This window comes from Leptinotarsa decemlineata, unplaced genomic scaffold (assembly GCF_025532065.1).
Source record: "Leptinotarsa decemlineata unplaced genomic scaffold, Ldec_3_MD MMD2_tig00000505_RagTag_RagTag, whole genome shotgun sequence".
Taxonomy (NCBI): domain Eukaryota; kingdom Metazoa; phylum Arthropoda; class Insecta; order Coleoptera; family Chrysomelidae; genus Leptinotarsa; species Leptinotarsa decemlineata.
The window spans coordinates 20,129,569-20,149,155 of NW_027412549.1; the positions used below are offsets into that span (position 1 = coordinate 20,129,569).

Consider the following 19,587-nt stretch of genomic DNA (forward strand, 5'->3'; position numbering starts at 1 on the left):
CTGAAGATATTGATATGCATTGATATGCATTAAACAAAATGTAGGATGTCTCCAGAGGCTCCAATAAATTCAAAACATCTCCAGTGGTCAAATATTTGACAATATCAACTAGCAGACTGAGATACAACATTGCCGAGGATACATTTCATTAAGTCATGTTCTATGACAGTTTGTAATATATTGAGACTGCTCTGTTTATTTGCCTCACTTTGAAGGCAAATTTGAAAACAATACAATTTTTTCAATCATCGATGCGTTCGTTATTTTCGTTAATCTCAGCCAAAAGATAGACCAGGTAGCTGATCTTTCAATGATTATTGTCAACAACCTGATTTGAAAATTTCACTCATTACGGAATATTATTCAATGTACTGTTTACCTTAGTGATTTTTTATTATGATATCACTGAAAACAATTTATTTTTGTAGATGACCAAGTAATAACAGCTTTCCTCATATTTAATAAATTCAGTATAGAAAGTGTGAAGAAGAAGTTAGACATGTATTACACGATGAGGAGTTTATTTCCAGAATTTTTCAATAACAAGAATCCTTCTTCGAAACATATGCTGGATCACATGGACATTATGTAAGTTTGACGTGCTTTCTCAAAAAGAATGTCGATTTCCAATATTTCAGTTAACAGTTAATTCAACAACAACTCTCATGAACCCTTCAATCCTGTTGCACGAATGTACTTTAGAATTCAATTATTACAGATGATGGGTCCCTTATAAAAAATCTGTCATGAGGACCTATATATATACAGGGTCCTGCAACAGTGGCGCGGTGTTCCATATCTCTATATAGGAAGCAGATAGGAATCTAATTTTCTATAATATTACCTTATTGCCCGAGCTCGACAAAATAAAAATATTGGCGGTCACACAGGGTGTTCGATTTTTTCTGGGCAGATCCCAACTGTGTCTTTTTAAATGGCAACCTATATTTTTCATCGCTTTTTCGGTTTCTTCATAGAAAATAAAATAAACTTTATGTATATCTGCACTTCGAAAATATTGACGGTTTTCGAGATATCTAGCATGACAGGTTTTTTTTTCCAATATTCGTCACTCAGAATATTTGAAATTATAAAGTGGTGCCAAGTCCAGTTGAAATTTTTTTTTTGGTCGAATATTCTACATTGGTAACTCTCTCAAACGATATATCTGAAATCGACCTGTGATATACAGGGTATGAAAAACCGCTTGCCAAATATTGTAAATGAAAATTTGCAAAATCTTCCTTAGATTAAATGGAACACCCTGTATATTATTGATCCATAAGAAGCGCCAACGAAACCTCTACAAATTTCATTAAGTATTCCCTATGGCTAAGTTCAATAGTTTTTCTTAAATGAGCATTTCTTTCGAAAAATGGTCATTTTTTCAAAGCGAAATCCATTTGACGACTGATAAAAATATACGAAAGATATCTTGTTTCAATTTTGTACATTAGAAGGTGTCCAAACAAATATTTTTAACGAAATAAATGTATGTACCTATCACTTTTTGCTAAATGGAAAATTATTTTTTCATTGGATGCAGAATTTCACTCATAAATCGTGCAATATCAAACCAAACAAGTTAAAAGAAAGAAACATTATAAATAACTATTTTTTTCATGTTATTATATTCATTCAGAGCTTGAGTTCTAGATATTCAAATTTGTCAACTGGCAAATTACAAAACTACAAAAGGGAGAGTTTAATTAAGGTTGATAATGAAACTTTTATAAAATATGTTCAACATGTCTTCCATTTTCTTGAATGCAGAGCTGAAGTCTATGTTTGAAAGACTGTTCTACCCTGCGCAAGACAGCTGGTGTAATGCTGCGAAAAGCATTCGTTATTCTAAGTCGCATATTTTCGGGAGAAGTTGGTGGCTCAACGTAAACCATATTTTTTATGTATCCCCATAAGAAAAAATCTAGTTTCGTCAAATCTGGTGATCTAGCGGGCCACCGTACAGGCCCATTCCGTCCTATCCATTTATTGGGAAATACTTCATTTAGATGATCTCTCACTTCTGCCGAATAGTGAGCAGGTGCACCATCATGTTGTAACCACATTCTATTGCGGAGGTCAAGAGGAATATCATCTAACAAACCTGGTAAATCATTTCGTAAGAAATTGAGATACATTGCACCATTCATATGTCCCTCAAAAAAGTATGGACCAATTACATATTCTCCAATGATGCCTCCCCAGACATTTATCGACCACCTATGTTGATAATCCACCTGTCTCAATAAGTGAGGATTTTCTGTCGCATAATAATGGTAATTATGTCGATTTACAAATCCATTTTTATGGAATGTCGATTCATCCGACCATAAAATATTATTGAAAAAATATTCGTTTCGACGAATTTTGTTCATGGCCCAATTGCAAAATCTCACTCTTTTCTCGAAATCAGCATACAGTAGTTCTTGATGTAACTGAACGTGGTATGGATGCAAGCGATGTTTCTTCAATACTCGTTGCACTGATCTCTCACTTATATCCACTATTTCCCCAATTTGTCGTTGACTCCTACTAGGATCTTCTTCAACAGCAAGAAGAACTTGCAATTCATTATCTTCATTAGATAATGAATGAATTGGAATAATTAATAGATCCAGTTTCAACGAATCGTCCCAAGACCTTTCGGAAAGATCTTTCATCTGGATGCCTTCTATCTGGATACCGTTGAGAATAAATTCTACTTGCCAATAAACAATTCCTGTCTGATTCACCTAATATGAAAATCATATCAATCAAATCACTTTTTGATAACAACATTCTGATGAAATTATACCGACAGTTCAACTTCACGATTGACTAAAAATTTCAATATTCATTTCCAGCCAAATATTTTGTTCTGTCATTTGCCAGACTACTTGATTTCCAATAAATATTTCATTCGCTGAAAGGTTGTTTTAGACCGAAAGAATATGGCACAAATTCCGAGATTTTTGAAATTATTGTAAATATTCAAGAACGTCCATTTTGTGGTGTAATTCGCAACTTGTTTATCTAGCAACAGGTAATTTTAGGAATGGGCGATATTTTAAGGAAAGGGTATTTTTTGTATATTCTTATCAGTCGTCAAATGGATTTCGCTTTGAAAAAATGACCATTTTTCGAAAGAAATGCTCATTTAAGAAAAACTATTGAACTTAGCCATAGGGAATACTTAATGAAATTTGTAGAGGTTTCGTTGGCGCTTCTTATGGATCAATAATATACAGGGTGTTCCATTTAATATAAGGAAGATTTTGCAAATTTTCATTTACAATATTTGGCAAGCGGTTTTTCATACCCTGTATATCACAGGTCGATTTCAGATATATCGTTTGAGAGAGTTACCAATGTAGAATATTCGACCAAAAAAAAATTTCAACTGGACTTGGCACCACTTTATAATTTCAAATATTCTGAGTGACGAATATTGGAAAAAAAACCTGTCATGCTAGATATCTCGAAAACCATCAATATTTTCGAAGTGCAGATATACATAAAGTTTATTTTATTTTCTATGAAGAAACCGAAAAAGCGATAAAAAATATAGGTTGCCATTTAAAAAGACACAGTTGGGATCCGCCCAGAAAAAATCGAACACCCTGTGTGACCGCCAATATTTTTATTTTGTCGAGCTCGAGCAATAAGGTAATATTATAGAAAATTAGATTCATATCTGCTTCCTATATAGAGATATGGAACACCGCGCCACTGTTGCAGGACCCTGTATATATATATATATATATATATATATATATATATATATATATATATATATATATATATATATATATATAAAATGAATAGATAAGTACTTTTTAATCATTCCCATATCGATTTCAATATTTTTTGAAATCGAGGACCGCCTGCCCAGCAGCTTGACTGCATTAACCGTTCTAGATTATATATATATATATATATATATATATATATATATATATATATATATATATATATATATATATATGAATATTAAATTCTACAAAAAGGATTTGAAGCTTTATATCTTCTATTAATTATCTGCGAGCGCTTTCGACAGTTGGTAGTACTGTAATCTTCATTATTAGATTAATGAAGTGTCGTCAGCAAATGCAATACACATATCCGGAAACAAGTAATGAAATATATCATTGACATGAATGACAACAACGGCCCAAGTACGGATCCCTGTGGCACGCCATGATCAGTACGAGCCCGTAGCGAAGTAGTTCCTTTGACAGATACCACTTGTTGATGGTTGGTTAAATAGGACTTCAAGAGATTCAGTGAGGTTCCTTTCACCCCATAGTGCTCGAGCTTTGCCAGCAGCAGCTCATGTGAGACACAGTCAAACGCCTTAGATAAGTCACAGAGTGTGAGACCTGTTAACTTCCCACTCTGAAGGCCCTCAACTATTCCTTCCACGACTCTGTTTACCGCCTGGACCGTGGAACAGTTCGTCCGAAATCCATATTGACAACAGTGAAATGTGTTGTATTTACTAAAGAAACAATACAGCCGATTTTTCTGAATGATCTCAATAATTTTTCCTAGAATTGGTATCATGGAGATAGGTCTGTATTTTTGAAAATCGGAACAACTTTGGATATTTTAAAAGCATCGGGAAATACACCACCATTGAAACAAATGTTAATTTGTTTCTATGGTGGTGGTGTTTATATTATGCTGGATTATATCACTGAGGTAACTATCGAGTTCATCCAGCCGTCTGCTATTCTATTCATTTCACACTAGCATAGAATATGGGTCCGAGCCCTCCCCATGCCCTCTCACGGATTGAGTGCCCTGAGTTGAAATCTTCCCCACATGGTTTTTGTATGCAGAACATCCCATCCCATTTCGTCCATCCACCCTCGCTCCTCCGAAGCAGTCCTCAACTTGATGATGGTCACTTCAGCACGCTTGACGTCTAACCTCTTCTAGTCGAAAGTTAGCCTTTAGGTGCTTTTGCTTTCTAATCTGTGTTTGCTTTTTTAACGGCTTTCCTAACTGAATTTTTGCATGGGGTCCACAAAAATTAACCGTAGACAAGTGTCTTTTGTCACGAGCAAGTATTGTTTCCCAGTGAATCTGACAATGAAGTGAATTTGAACCTGGTTAAGAAATTCTTATATTACCCGGAACTGCCTGATAGCGACTTTCGGGGGTTGTCTTTGGTTCTGCTTCTGGTTCAATTCGGTACATATTTTGAAGCGTTTACGGCGGCCTTTACGCACGCGATCATAAACGAATGAATCTGTCTTCTGTATGTCGCTGCGCACTGGTCCCAGGCAGGGCAGGCATACATGATTATCGGTAATATTACGGTCTTCATCATCAGCAGCTTCACTTTCAATCCCATGTTGCTTCTTCGAACTATTATTGGTAATAGGTTTCGTCGGGCAGATCTCGCCATTCCTATTCTCTGCCAAATATGAGACCTAAATGTTAATCTTTTGTCTAGGTTGACTCTAGCTTTGTTGGTCCACGGAATCTCTTGTCCGTTGAAGGTGAATTTCCTTCCGGCTGTATCATTCATCCTCCGGGTGAACAGTTAGGGTTAGGGTTTATACTGATCTTCCACAGGTTGCCTAATCTATCTGCATGTTGCTGCAAGTATCTGGTGACGTGCGCTTGGCTTGTTGATCTCGCTAGCAGAGCTGTGTCGTCCGCGTATAGCGCCAACTTGTTGAAGTTGTTCTCTGGCTTGGTATACCGAGAAGAGGTGTGGCGAAAGGCTTCACCTTGTGGGACCCCTGTTTCTAGTAATCGCATGGTTGAGAGTTCTTGTCCTACTCTGCAGCGGCATCGCCTGTCAGCTAGAAAAGACTCGATTGATCCTACTTTTGGTTTCGTGTAGCCAAAAGTGTTCATTTTGGCCAGAAGTCCATGATGCCAAACTCTGTCAAATGCCTTGGAGACGTTTAAAAAAATCACCCGGTGTTGTATCCTTTGCTGAGGTTGAAGCCTTACGTCGCAAAGTCTACTATCCTCAGGAATTGCAACTCTGTCGATGGATCCGGGGAAACCGATCGCAGGATTTATACCAAAGTGATAAGCGTAAAAGACGACTGTGCTCAAACATGCAGGAGCACCAGCTGCGTCTCCGGATGAAGCTTTTTGTTCACTATGGACACAAGGAGTCTGGCCAAATGCGCTCGAGTGAGGAGCAACGACCATGAAATTAGAGAGAGAAGTTATTATTGAATATTTGCAATGCATCTTTGTTTTTCGAAATAGTCAGTATAAACTCCTATATCAAGGATACTTTTTCCATTATATGCAGAGATTAAACATGCTACATGATATTTGTAATCGACTTAGCAAGAATAGTAGTCAAGTATGTATACAAGTATGTAGTGGGTTGGTATTATCAATGAAAAGTAGTTATTGGACATAACAAACCACATACACGTGTTTCTGGCTTTTTAGCCTTCGCCAGTACGGTACAGTCAAGTGTAAAGGATAGACAACACTTGGTTGCAAGGAAGGGGTCGAAAACAAACAAACGGATACATCATCAGGGGCCAACTGCGATTTCGTGTCATCGTGTTGGAAGACCTTGTAATCACAAGGTCTGTCTATCAACCCTTGCTAACCCTCCCGCTATTTTTTCGTGTTAGCTGCATTTGAATAAAATTTGACAGCTGCTGTCTCCAGATTCGGATTTCTCTAGGTCAAATTTTGGATGTGAGGCAAATCCGAAAGAGGCTTGAAATCGGCCTCCTGCACAAAAAGAAGGTATTTAGTTGCATAGAGGAAGATCTTGAGAATTCGCAGACACTTTTTTTCAAGAGGTTACTATGATAGATTTTAAAATATAAGCCTGCCCAAGATCTTTGAAAGATACTATAATCAATAGTGAATTGAACAAAGAAAAAAACTATATAACAAAATAGACAGAGAAAAAAACCCATAGTTTGGCCGATGATTTCTGACCGCGAAATGACGGAACTATAAGGTGCACACTGTATGTGAATTTATTATAGCTAGCTCCTTCTCAAAATCAAAAAATGGTTAGTACACATGTGCATTTAACTCACCGCTGCCTTTTTCCTGCTCGTCTCTTATTTGAATTTTCGCAATACACTGCTCGATATCCGCTCGAGCCTTACACGCTTTCCCATTCCTACGTCAGAATAAAATAAGTCCAAAGTCGCGCTAACCGCCTGTTTTTCAAAATATTTAAAGAAAAACTGAAGATTCAACCCAGGAAAACTATCTTCTAATACAAAATACCGCCGTTGACCGATCGTCGAGAGTACCCTTCAAACTCCAAGTCTTTGAACCCTCCTCAAAGTTCACGCAGACTTCCAAAAACTTTTCTGCGCTACTCTGAGACCGATGCTTCATGCAAAGAGCTCCCTGAACTCTCTGTCTTTTCTGCCTTTCAAAAAGCCAGGAAGAAATCATGGATTCCTCGTCCCTCCCATTTCTCAAACCATTCTTCGTACGAGTCATCCACGTGCGACGGAGGTCACCAGAAAACTCATTTCACTGAATTGATAAAACTCAAGATTTCAAGGCTGGAATATTGATGGGCATATATCTACATCCTGGTCGGTTTTTAGCTACGTGACTAATATATCTGACTGTGCAGCTTTCCAAAAACACGCCGATGAATTTTGTTTATATAAACACTCTCTCGGTCTTGCCATGATGTTACATTGTATGAGGCACAGAACCGGCGTTTAAAAATATCTGCATGGAAGAATTACGTCTCTTGCCGAGGCTAGAATGTATGTTTACCATACATAACTCCGTCCAGGTATTACAGAATCCAGCTTGAGCAGAAGGGTAGAAATGACATATTCTGCATTTCATCAGCGGTGAGGAGCTCAGGCGATTGATGTTGAAGAGTCATGTCTATCATTATTGTGATTTTTGTTACTGCTTTGGAACATACGGATATTGCATATAGAATATAGAAATTTTCGAACTGGTAGTTAACTAAGGTACATTCAAATGTTACACAAATCTCACACTACATATCAAACTGCACACTTATGTTCACAATATCGTCAGAACCAGATAAGATCTCGGCAACATCAATTCGAAATTCATGAATTACCATATGGCCCACTCAATTCCAAGTAAATGTAAATCCATTTCTAACTTTTCAAATTCCTTTACATTTTTCATCGCATATCAACATTTTTCTCAACTGTGATATTCCATATATTGATAAATTGTCATTCTGCACTGTAAAATAAAAAGTTTCATATATTCTGTCATACTTTCTATACTTTCATGATGAGAAACAAATATATCAACCTTGAAGTTTTTCAACTGATAGTTGAATCATATATCTCACGATATTTTTGTTTGTAGGAATATCATACCATTACCAAAATCGACAAAGGATGGGCACAGAGTAATAATGTTCCACTTAGACGACGACAATCCTGGAAATTTTAATATTTACAATTTTTTCGCTCACACTTACAATCTGACAGAACTCAGAATGCACGAAGACTATCCTCTTGGAGATATCATAGTCTATGACTTCAAAAATGTGAAGTTGGGTCATCTGACACAAGCAACACCCACAATTATGAAGAATACTTCTACAATTTTGGAGGTATGATGTATATTGAACCACTAATCTCAGACTTATATTGCATAATTCTGAAATAAAAGTAATTCCATGCTTGCAATAGATATCAAGTTGAATATAGTTGCAAAAATATTTCATTTGAGAAACCAATATAAAATTTTATATCGAAAAATATTACTTTGGAGTGAAAACTGACGAGAAATCAGTTCCTTGTTTATGTGTTCTCGTTTCATTTGCTTTTCAGCAACTGAAATTTAGCCATCCAACCAGTATATTATGTTGTTCATAAACATCAAATTATTTGAATATTTGTCAGATTTAGTTTGAAAGATTTAGTTTTCAGTTATTATGACATGATTCTTGCTTTCAGATTCAGCAACACAAATGCATTGTCAATAACATTAAAGTTCTTGCAACAATCCTGTAAAATTTCAAAATTCGAGCTACTCAAATAATAGTTTCACTTGAACTCCAATGTGAATTTCATCTCTATTTTTTGTTTGTTTTTCTATTTCAGAATGCCTTCAACAGTCACATCAAGCAGGTACATTTCCTGAACTACCCATCTATTGCAGAACCTCTGATAGTACTGGCAAAACAGTTACTGAACCCAAAAATATCACAAAGAGTAAGTTTATCGAAACTGCTTTCGAAACATTCCATTACCTATAATACAAAAAATTACCAGTACTGAAAAAACTCCAATCGATTTTCATCGATAAAGAGACGAACTGCAATTGCAGGAGATAATATTCCTAGTTTGGTAGTTCGATAGTTTTGATTAGTGATGTTTTTCATATCATTATTAGTATTAGTTGACATATTTTGTTATGTTTCTCATGAGCAATTTTTATCAACAATGCAATTATCGATGAATTTTCCTTTTGTCAATGAAAGGGCTGATATTTACCGCGAAATGTCAGCGTCAGCAGCTTTTATTTGGTATAGGATACCTCCGATCCAGAAGTAAAACGGACAGTATATATAGCCAATGAGCTCGCACCACTATTTAGCAAACTTTTCAACCTGTCTTACGAGGAAGGTTTTTCTTCATGTCATTCCATTTGGATTCCAGGAAATCCGGTGCAGATACACATCTTCATCGGCAGCAAGAGGTTGCATATGTCAATGAGGATCTAGAGGCGATTTCAAATTGGGGTGAAGGTAACCACGTCAATTCAATGTCATAAAAAAACAGGCATCGGTTTTCTCCAAAAAGATAAATGTCTTCGAATCGGATATAATATAGTCAGGACAGACAATTCCACTTGCTGCTCAAATAAGTATGTTGGAGGTTGAAATGTACACCAATATGTCTTGGCACAATCATGTCGCGCAGGAATTGCAAAATTTGCTTCTTAAAAGTTTGGAACACTGTCCCGGACTAGTAAACTGTACAAACCTCAGCAATTTTTGGTTCTTTATAGAGCTCAAATTAGACCTTTTTTGGAGAATTCTTCACATGTATGAAGCTCCGCCCCTAATCATATCCTGTAGCTGCTGCATTCCATACAGAAATGAGTGATCCCCCTGATTGGAGACGCAAACGAACATCAGTTGCAACCTTGATAGTCTGGAATATCAAAGTGAGGTTGGAGATTTTTTTTTTCGTAGACACTTCCACCAGAGGTGTTCAAGTGACTTGGCATATTTGATTCCACCAAGAGCAGTACATATAAGAAATACGCGACGGATTGTGGCTGCTCATCGTTTTGAAGTTCAACCCAGTACACCTCAAACTTCACTGAATTCATCACGAAACATTGTCAATCACCTTCAATCAAACTTCACTATTTTGGTAAAAATAATTCGCTATGTGGTAACGGGTGGCAACAACAAGACACTATTCAGTTCACTATTTTGTTTCGGCGTGGAACTTCATGTAAAATTACTTCATTTGGAGTGTTTATTTTTGGTAGATTGAAATTGTGATTCGTCCATTCGTCCCTATGCCATCATTCATCAAATCCGCCTTGATTGTATTCGTTCCATAGTGTTTTAGTCTTCTTAATAATGATATCATCCAGTATTTTGTTTTTCTTTTCACTGTCGCTCAAAAGTTTTGCTTATCTAAAACCACATGCCATTATTAAAACATTACCTAGAGAAGGCAGTTGAACAGTATTGATAAGTTAGGAAATCTGTTAGATATGGTGATCACGTGAGGTATATAAAATTAGAGAAAATAACTCACTTTTTGTATGTTATTCACAACAAAAAATGTACTGTAGTTTCGAAAATAAAGTTTGTGAAGATCAAATCGTCAGGTGTAGTTTTTGAAATTAGTATGGATCTTCATCAGAGAACATTCGAGTCAATCAGGAAACTTTAGAAGTCCTCAGTTCAAGAACAAAGTCCTTTTTCAGATTGTTTTTATAGTATTGATGACTAGGTGTGAAAATCATTTCTATATTACAACAGCTCCCATATAATTTCCATTTTATCATCCTGTGAAGTTATCATTCTGATCCGAGTTCTCTCCAACTTTCTATTTTTGTTTGTACTATATTGTTTACCATATTATCTAAATCTTGATTTTTGATAAACTTTTTGAAGTGTTTTCATTACTCTACCATATCAACTACTTATTCTTTATCCAATGCATTTTTATAATCTAATTTTATATGTTTTGATACCAATTGAACATTTTCATTTTTCACTTCGATTAAAATTTTTGATATCCACGTGAGGTCCAAGGATGAACCTTGGACCTAACGTGTCTAGGTGGTAAATAATCTGTTCGACACGAGGGTAAAGATATACTTGTTATTTCGAGAAAACCTACAAATTATTGGAAAAACAACTTCAAAAACTGCGTGTGTGTTGGTCAGTTATAACGTAGTTTTCAGTTTAATATTCAAAATAAATATATACTTAGAATTCTCATTATCGAATCGAATAATTTGTCTTTTTTTTGTCTTTAAATGAAATGATTAGTTTTCGAGATAATTTGAAGTTGAAATTGCCATGTTAATAATACATTAGACAGACCACTCGGTAATTTATATGCCTAAATTAAAAAAAATCGAGCAGTTCTTCTTATCAGTTTTTTGTTGAATAAAATCCTTTTTTTGAAATCAATACTAACTCCTCTTCTTCCAGTTTTCATTAGTACATCGTTCGATTGTTTTGTTTAAACGGGTCGTGTATTGTTATTTGTTTAAAAATGCCTTACACTACCGCTGAAAGGGTTTCAGTTATTGCTTTTTTTTTTGGCAACGACCAAAATGCTAATAGACCATCAATTTTATTTAACGAGCAAAACCCTGGTAAACACCTAAGCAGAAATTACGTTCTGGATTTGGTCACAAAATTCAGGGAGACAGGTTCTGTTTTAAATAAGAAAAGAAATGTTCAGAGAAGGGTAGTGAATGACGATAATGCGATTGGAGTGATTGGTCAAGTCATCGCCAATCCCAGGTTAAGTACCAGAGGTTTATCAGCAATGGCCAGAATAAACCATATGAGCGCATGGAGGATTCTTAAAAACCCACAAATTCCATGCTTACAAAATTAAATTTGTTCAAGAACTCAATGAGGATGATTTTGAAAGACAGGTGTTTTGTGAGAACATTAGTGAGAGATTATTGCAAAATCCCGAGCTGCTTCATAACATCTGTTTTTCGGACGAAAGCTCATTTTATTCAAATGGTTGCGTGAACCCTCACAATTGTCGTTATTGGTCGGATGAAAACCCAAGACAATACGCAGAAATACATACCCAACATCCCCAAAAGTTGAATGTCTGGGCTGGAATATCAGGCAATCATATTATAGGTTCATTTTTTATTGATGGAAATTTAACCGGTGATTCTTATTTACAACTTCTTGAAGAGGCAATACAATCTCGTATAGTTAAAATAATTGAACAGGATCCAAGTTATCAAGATGAATTTATCCATTTTCAACCAGACGGTGCACCACTCCATTATGCCCAGCAGGTTCGAAATTTTTTGAATAATCATTTTGAAGGACAATGGATTGGCAGAAGACGTCCAATTGAATGGCCAGCACGATCACCAGACTACTTTTTGTGGGGATATTCTAAGTCTGAAGTTTATGCTACACAGCCAGCCAATTTGAATGAATTACGTCGTAGAATTATTGATGAATGCCGAGCTATAACTCCTGAGATGTAGAATAATGTAAGAGCAAAATTCGAACAATATCTTTATTGTTGCATGGAGCAAAATGGCACACATTTTGAACATTTACTCTAAATTTCCTATGTGAGTTACCCTTATTAGGTGTTACTTTTTTTGTGTGTGCTTTAAAAACAATTATTGGGATTCATTAACCCTAAAACAGTTTTTTAATCTTTTCTGTGTCATCAGCATTCAAGGAAATCAGCAGGTTGTATTCGTTGTGTAGGTAAGTTTTTAGTATGATTCACTTTTTTATCAGAAGCCATAGAATATCTACGTCAAAAGGCAACCTTCATAAGGAGGTGCCTCTCAATTTACCTAAAATGTAAGGGTGGTAACCAACCCCATCCCCCGAAAAAATCTCCTCGTGATAAAGAAATAATTCTTACTGTTTTACGAAATGAAATGGACACGTATTAGCAAGTTGTCATAAAAAACAAAAATTAATTTTTTTTATGAAAGTTCTGAACCTAAATTGTACCTTGAAAACAATTTGATTTATTTTAAAAAGAGTTGAACTCAATAAAAATACCTTTAAATCTTCAAATTATTTCGAAAACTAATAGTTACAAAAATTTTCTTTTAACAGAGATGTTAAGGTATTTGAAAGACCTTCAAAACAAGGTGCAACCTACTTTCCCTATCTAAATAAGGGTCGTCGAACGCATCCTTTCGAGGGGGTGTGTACTACAAAAAATCCAATCAGTCTGAAAGGTGTTCCCCTTCAATTGGAAATCGACGTGTCCGAGTGGGTTTTGAAAATGGTGTAATAGCCGAAACCGGTCAACAGTAAAGAAATATAGTGGAAAATAGACAAAAGTATGTTTTTGTAGTGTATCCTCAGTGAACATGAATTTCCACAAAATAAACAAGTCGTCAATAGAAGAAGTGAAATAATTTCAAGCTGAGTAGGGTATATTCAATTTGTTCCCAATGAATAACATAAATACATTTCTGAAGCATTTCTGAAGCAAAGACGTTTCGGAATTCCACAAATATTTACATGTTGAAATCAGAAAGTGTATCACATATACATAAGCTTTTTATACCTACTGGTGCCTATTTTGTTTTTTTTTGTATTATAATTTATTGTCGAAACTATAAGAACCTCTATCTTTCAATAAAACATGAATTCGAGCTAAGAGAAAATCAAATTTTATTTAGAGAAAATGCTCTTATTCGAAACAAGGTAAAATGTATGTTCAAAACAAGAGATTGACAAATTTGAATCAACGTGGAGGATTTTTCAGTTTAAATCAATATACACTTGCAGAGTTCGGCAACTGTAATAATGCATGTGTTAAAAATTACGGTGCATTGGTATAATTTTCGCAAAATGAGGGCAAAATTAAGAGTTGCCGTCAAAGTTCACCACTTTCTCTTCGGTACTACGTATACAACGCGGTACTTACTGATATAGCGGAGTTTTATCCAATTATAATACTTACCCATGAAAATATCTTTCAACTGTGCAAGTCCCCAGTAATGTAAAATCTGTTCCATTATGGTAGATACAAAATAATCGGAAAGAAATTGCACTGCCTACAGACACATAAAACACTTCCTCCTCAAAATCCAACACATACTGGCGCGTACACGATGCTTTCAACGGAAATCCCCGCTACCCTCTTACTTAAAAGGGTCACATAAAGACCAGAGCACCACATTTTTTTTCAAATTGAAATTCCTGTTATTTTCAGTCGATCATAATGTTTTGTATGTAGATACACAAAACTCTTGTTACAAACGAATTGAGTTATTTGAAGGGTTACAGTATTGAATTCAAACAAACACTATGTGTTCAGATCAAGTTGATTTTGCTCTCCATTTGAAACAGTTTATTTTTCCCTTCAAATAAGTGGTGGATTTTGAGATGATATTATATTTTCTTGATTCAAAATAGTTCGTTTTCGCAATGATATAATCAAACGAATGATGTCGTTGAAACTATCTAGTGAAAATCACACAATGAAGTGTTTTTAGAATACGTTAGTTATGAATTTTCATCAAGTATCGACCGATTTCATCATATATTGGAAAAACTATTACTTTATGCCAACATCGCCATGTTCCACCAGGAAATCACACTACTTCCAACAAAGAAATATCCATTTTTAGCAAAATAATTGCGAATTTTATTAAACACGTCTCTACGCATATTTTGTAAAATATAAATTATTCAAGGAATCTCAGTTTGGTTTTCGTAAGTACCGCTCTACAGCAGAGGCAGTTCTCAATGTGGTGAGTGAAGTAGTCGACAACCTCGAGCATATAGCTATTACGCTCTGCGACCTCTCTCAGGGGAGTATCTCTATCCCTCATAAAATCATATCTATCGAATAGGTATCAAGCAGTCAGTAGCAATAATTGCATTTCGAATTTTAAACTTGTTAAACATGGTGTTCCCCAAGGATCAGTATTGGGACCACTTCTGTTCATAATTTACGTAAATGACGTTAGTAATTTCATGCATCCATATAAAGCTGTTTTGTTTGCCGATGACACTATATTTATTTACTCTGATAAAAATTCTATTGAAATTGAAATGTGCCCATTTCACATCTCAACAGTTGATTTTCCTGGTGCAAAGTTCGAATAATGTTTATCCTGCCAAGCCTTGGCTTCGACAGTATTTTTTTCATTACTAGTAGCGCCACCTTTTTTTAGCTTATGAACATTCCAGTCCATCTGGTATACATACATAAAATATTTGGGGAGGAAGGGACGCTTGTTCAGTAGGCGTATATTCTGTAGTACGCCTTCAATTTGAATCTCAATATGCCATACCTCTTCGAATAACTGAGAAGTGAATTATTATAAAGGAAAGCTGCCCAAAGGTTCTTGTAACTGATACTGATATACTAGATTTGTTATGGTGACACTTTTTTTCAGTTTCATTTTCATAAAAGCGAAGAAGATATCAGGAAGTTTATACCAATTGAAGTGTTACCAAAAGATTATGGTGGAAAGGAAAGGTCTCTAAAGGAATTGAATGGTATGTTGTTACATAAATCTGTTCGGAATTTCATAGTTTTTAACTAACTGTACCCATTTTTCATTATTGAAAAATATTCAATCATTTGTCAAAGAATGTAACAGAAATAAAGTCTTAACAATGCTTCAGGAAAGTTTTTTCAAGTCATAGACCATACTATAATATACAAGAATTTTATAATGATAATAAAAAAATTATTTATTTATTATTTTCATTGATTTAAATGCACTTAGTTTTCACATATGAACTGCACTATAGATTAAGTGAAACTTTGTCCACAATATTACTCTTATGATAATAAAGTATATTCTCTCTTTTTCAGCTATATGGAAACAAAAATTTGCCGACTACAAAGAGAGATTTGATAAATTAGATCAACTGCGAGTCGACGAAGCACTTAGACCTACCCCTCTGATCAATGACGATGTTCTGGGATTCTATGGAAACTTCAAGAAACTCAGTGTTGACTGAATTTATTTTTTGAAAAAGCTTCTTTTACAGCTCAATCATTAACGATGATTATATCATTTCATTTGAATTGGATGTATTAACTAATTGTAGGATAAAAATTATGTCCTGGCTGTATAAACCATTACAAAAGTATTTTTATTCAATAAAAGGTTCAATAGAGTTTCTGTAATTGAAATATATAAATGCATACACAATACAAAAAAATTCTCATGAGTGAGAAATATACGTCAAAAATATATTTTCCAGAAATAAATTGATGGATGTGGCCAGTACTACATGGTAGGAGATCATCATGAGAAATGAGAAATGAAACATCCAATCTTTTTTTATCATTTTTATTTTTGACTAAAGTTACTGTATTGTATTGTTACTGTATTGTATATCATAGGACGAAAGTGCAGTAACGTTAGTTACAAGTGAAGGTTGTAAAAAAACATAGAAATTTTTATCTTTATTTTTCATATTTGCACTGAATTCAGTAGTGAAATTTCAACTGCAAAACCGACTGGGATCATTTATATCTGCATTAGATAAATTTATTCAGAATTTCCAAACGATCTTGATCTTGAACTGAATGATCAACAGAACATAGAGACTCCCGTGTTAGGAATCACACGTTGAAAGGTAAGACCTTGTTAGTCCTTAGGACTCACATGTTTCGATTTCTGAGGGTTTTCGTTCGTAGAGGTGCGTAGAGGTTAACGAAAAACAGATTCTGAACAGATTTACTATATTTCATGTGAGTTGAAAATGACTGCAATGAAATATTCCAAATAATTTTCCTCAACTCTTCAAAATTGCATTCCAAAATTGAAGACTATCTGGTTCTACGTTTATGGAAAAAAAACTCCCATTTTTTGGTCACATGGCGTTGTTAAACGTGGGTACAGTTACACTTCAATGTCAAAAAAAAACTTCCGAAATGAGGAAGAATTGAGTGAAAAATTGCCTTATGAACATTTTCGAGAAAAATAGGAATCACTCAAATTGCTGACCACCAGATTGAGTGAACTTCCTGAACACGTTGCATTTTTTTGAAAAATTGTTTGGCGATACCAAAACTCATGTACGCCTTCAGATGTTCCCCCACTTGGTCAAGTCATTTAGAGCTTGACGAATTTGATAATTAACCCGTAACATGACCACATATGTTACCAACAATTAGTCGGTGGAGTTCAGTATTTTCTTGTAAATTGCTTCCAATGATTCTGAAGCATAATATCCAAGAAGATCGAAGGATTCACTTGCAACAAGGAGAAAACAGTAGAAATTGAGCGAAATTGAGTATTTCCGATATTTTGATCTTTCTCCAATCACAGCAGCTGCACTACTGGAATTAGATGTTGCAGCAAGATGTAGAACTGCAACTATCTTTACGCGAGTAGGTCCCATACCAGAGGTTTCTCGAATTTCCAAAAAATCAGAATCATGCCGTCTGGATGCTTCCCAACTTCTCGACAGACTTCAAAAGGTTCAAGAACTGGGATAACTTCTGCAGTAGCTGGAGCTTTTTTCATGAGAGAATTATTGGAACGATGCCTAGAAATTCTGCGAGAACTAAATTTACAGCTCAGCTCATGGTAACTATTTTCTTCTACAGTGAATCCAGATCTGCACTTGTGACTGGCACAAGTTGAAGAACTCAACCGAAGACGTTTCGTAATTCTAAAAGATGCGTGAGAGTACCCGAAGAAGCCACAGTAAAAGCATTCAGCTTTTACTGTGGCACCAGCTAGGCACCAGCTTTTTTGGACATAACTGCTTGAAGTCCAACCATTTCAATTTCGGAACGTTCAGCTGACTCAAGAAGTTGTTATAAACCAAACTGATCATTGGACAATATTAGGCTAACTGACAATTTTATTTTTGGGTACCATGCCTTTCGTTTGAGATGACCATTTATTTCCACCATCAAAGTAATACGCATCACATATTTCAAACAGAGATTCGAAAGGATTGGAGCTGATTGAATGAATGAACAGTTATTGGAGAAAAGGAAAACTGGTAGCTAAAAGAATTACTTTGTTTTTTTCATCAGAGGTGTTGCGTAGAAGCACCAGTATTGGTTGAAACACACTTTGTTTGACTCTGACTACTCGAACTAAACACAAATGTTAGTGAAACTGTTATATTTAACTAGAAAGCTGGCCGCAAAATGAGTTTTTGGTTACAATATCCCAAATGTTTATATAAAAAAGGTATGACATTGTCAAAGGCGAACACGTGGAATATAAGAAAAACTTTCATTGAGCTATGATGAACGCTGGTGTTTCCCAAGGATCCATATTGTCTCCAACCTTCTTTTTTCTGTATACAAGAGACTTATTGGAAAAAAGCAAGAATCCAATATATTGCTTTGTTGACGACAGCACACTTGTCTCGTCATTCCATTTGGATACCAGGACATCGGCTATGGAGGCACATCTTCACCGGCAGCAGGAGGTTGCATATCTTAATGAGGATCTAGAAGTGATTTTGAATTGGAGTGTAAGAGTAAAAGAAGGTAAATGTCTCCGAATCGGATACAATAATGTCAGGACAGACATTTCCACTTTCTGCTCCAATAAGTTTATTGGGGATTGAAATGAACACCAATATGTCTTGACAAAGTCATGTCGCTGTTCCTCAAAAGTTCGAAACACTGTCACCAACCAGGAAACTGTACACACCTAAGCAAAAATACCCTGAAGCAACTGAATTCCATCCAGAGAAGAATCATCCACCTGATTGAAGACGCGAATGTCACGTACAACCTTGATAGCCTGGAACATCGATGAAAGGGTGGAGATTTGTCTTACTTTTATAGATACTTTCACGGAAGGTGTTCAAGTGACTTGACACAATTGATTCTACCAAGAGCGCTACATATCAGAAATACGCGACGAACTGTGGCTGCTCATCGTTTTGAGGTTCAACTCTGTACACCTCGAACTTCTCTGTTAGATAATTCTTTCATCCGAAGAACTGAGTTTATGTGGAATAAGTTTTCTGAGACCGTTTTTTCGAGTGGATTCAATCTCCAGCGATACAAATCCAATGTGAATGGCTACTTTTGCACAGGCATCGCTCTGAGAGCACCTCAAGGATTTTTCTGTACTGCTTTTGTTTTGTCCTTGAAAATATATTCAAGAAAGATGGATGTCAGCAATAACCGGTTCTTATCTTCTACTCATTGTCAAAGATATAGTTCAAGAAAAAAAAAGTATTTGCCGGTTATTATCTTCTGATGATGTTGATCTTCTGAGGACGCTAACTTGGTTAGCGAATCGTGCGTCAAGAGACCGTAATTTTTGCTGAATTGTTCGAGAATGCTTGATAGGAGTCGAGGTGGCTCTAGAAAGAATAATGTCTATTCATCGAAACTTTTCCGTTTGTCTCTAGTTTGTTCGATAATCAGTCACTTGAAACTGATGGTTCTCCCATGGAATATTTCACATTTA

General features: G+C 35.5%; 1 protein-coding gene across 2 annotated transcripts in view; it reads left to right on the plus strand.

Annotated features, from left to right (window-relative positions):
* Positions 1-16,307, plus strand: part of LOC111503319 (alpha-tocopherol transfer protein) — a 31,448-nt gene extending 15,141 nt beyond the window's left edge. For both annotated transcript variants that reach the window (XM_074174153.1, XM_074174154.1), the window contains exons 3-7: positions 429-588; positions 8,311-8,560; positions 9,054-9,164; positions 15,574-15,676; positions 15,999-16,307. In XM_074174153.1, the coding sequence (XP_074030254.1) occupies positions 429-588; positions 8,311-8,560; positions 9,054-9,164; positions 15,574-15,676; positions 15,999-16,147 (773 nt within the window). In that variant the 3' untranslated portion in view covers positions 16,148-16,307. The remainder of the gene's footprint in view (positions 1-428; positions 589-8,310; positions 8,561-9,053; positions 9,165-15,573; positions 15,677-15,998) is intronic.
* Positions 16,308-19,587: the final 3,280 nt, after the last annotated feature.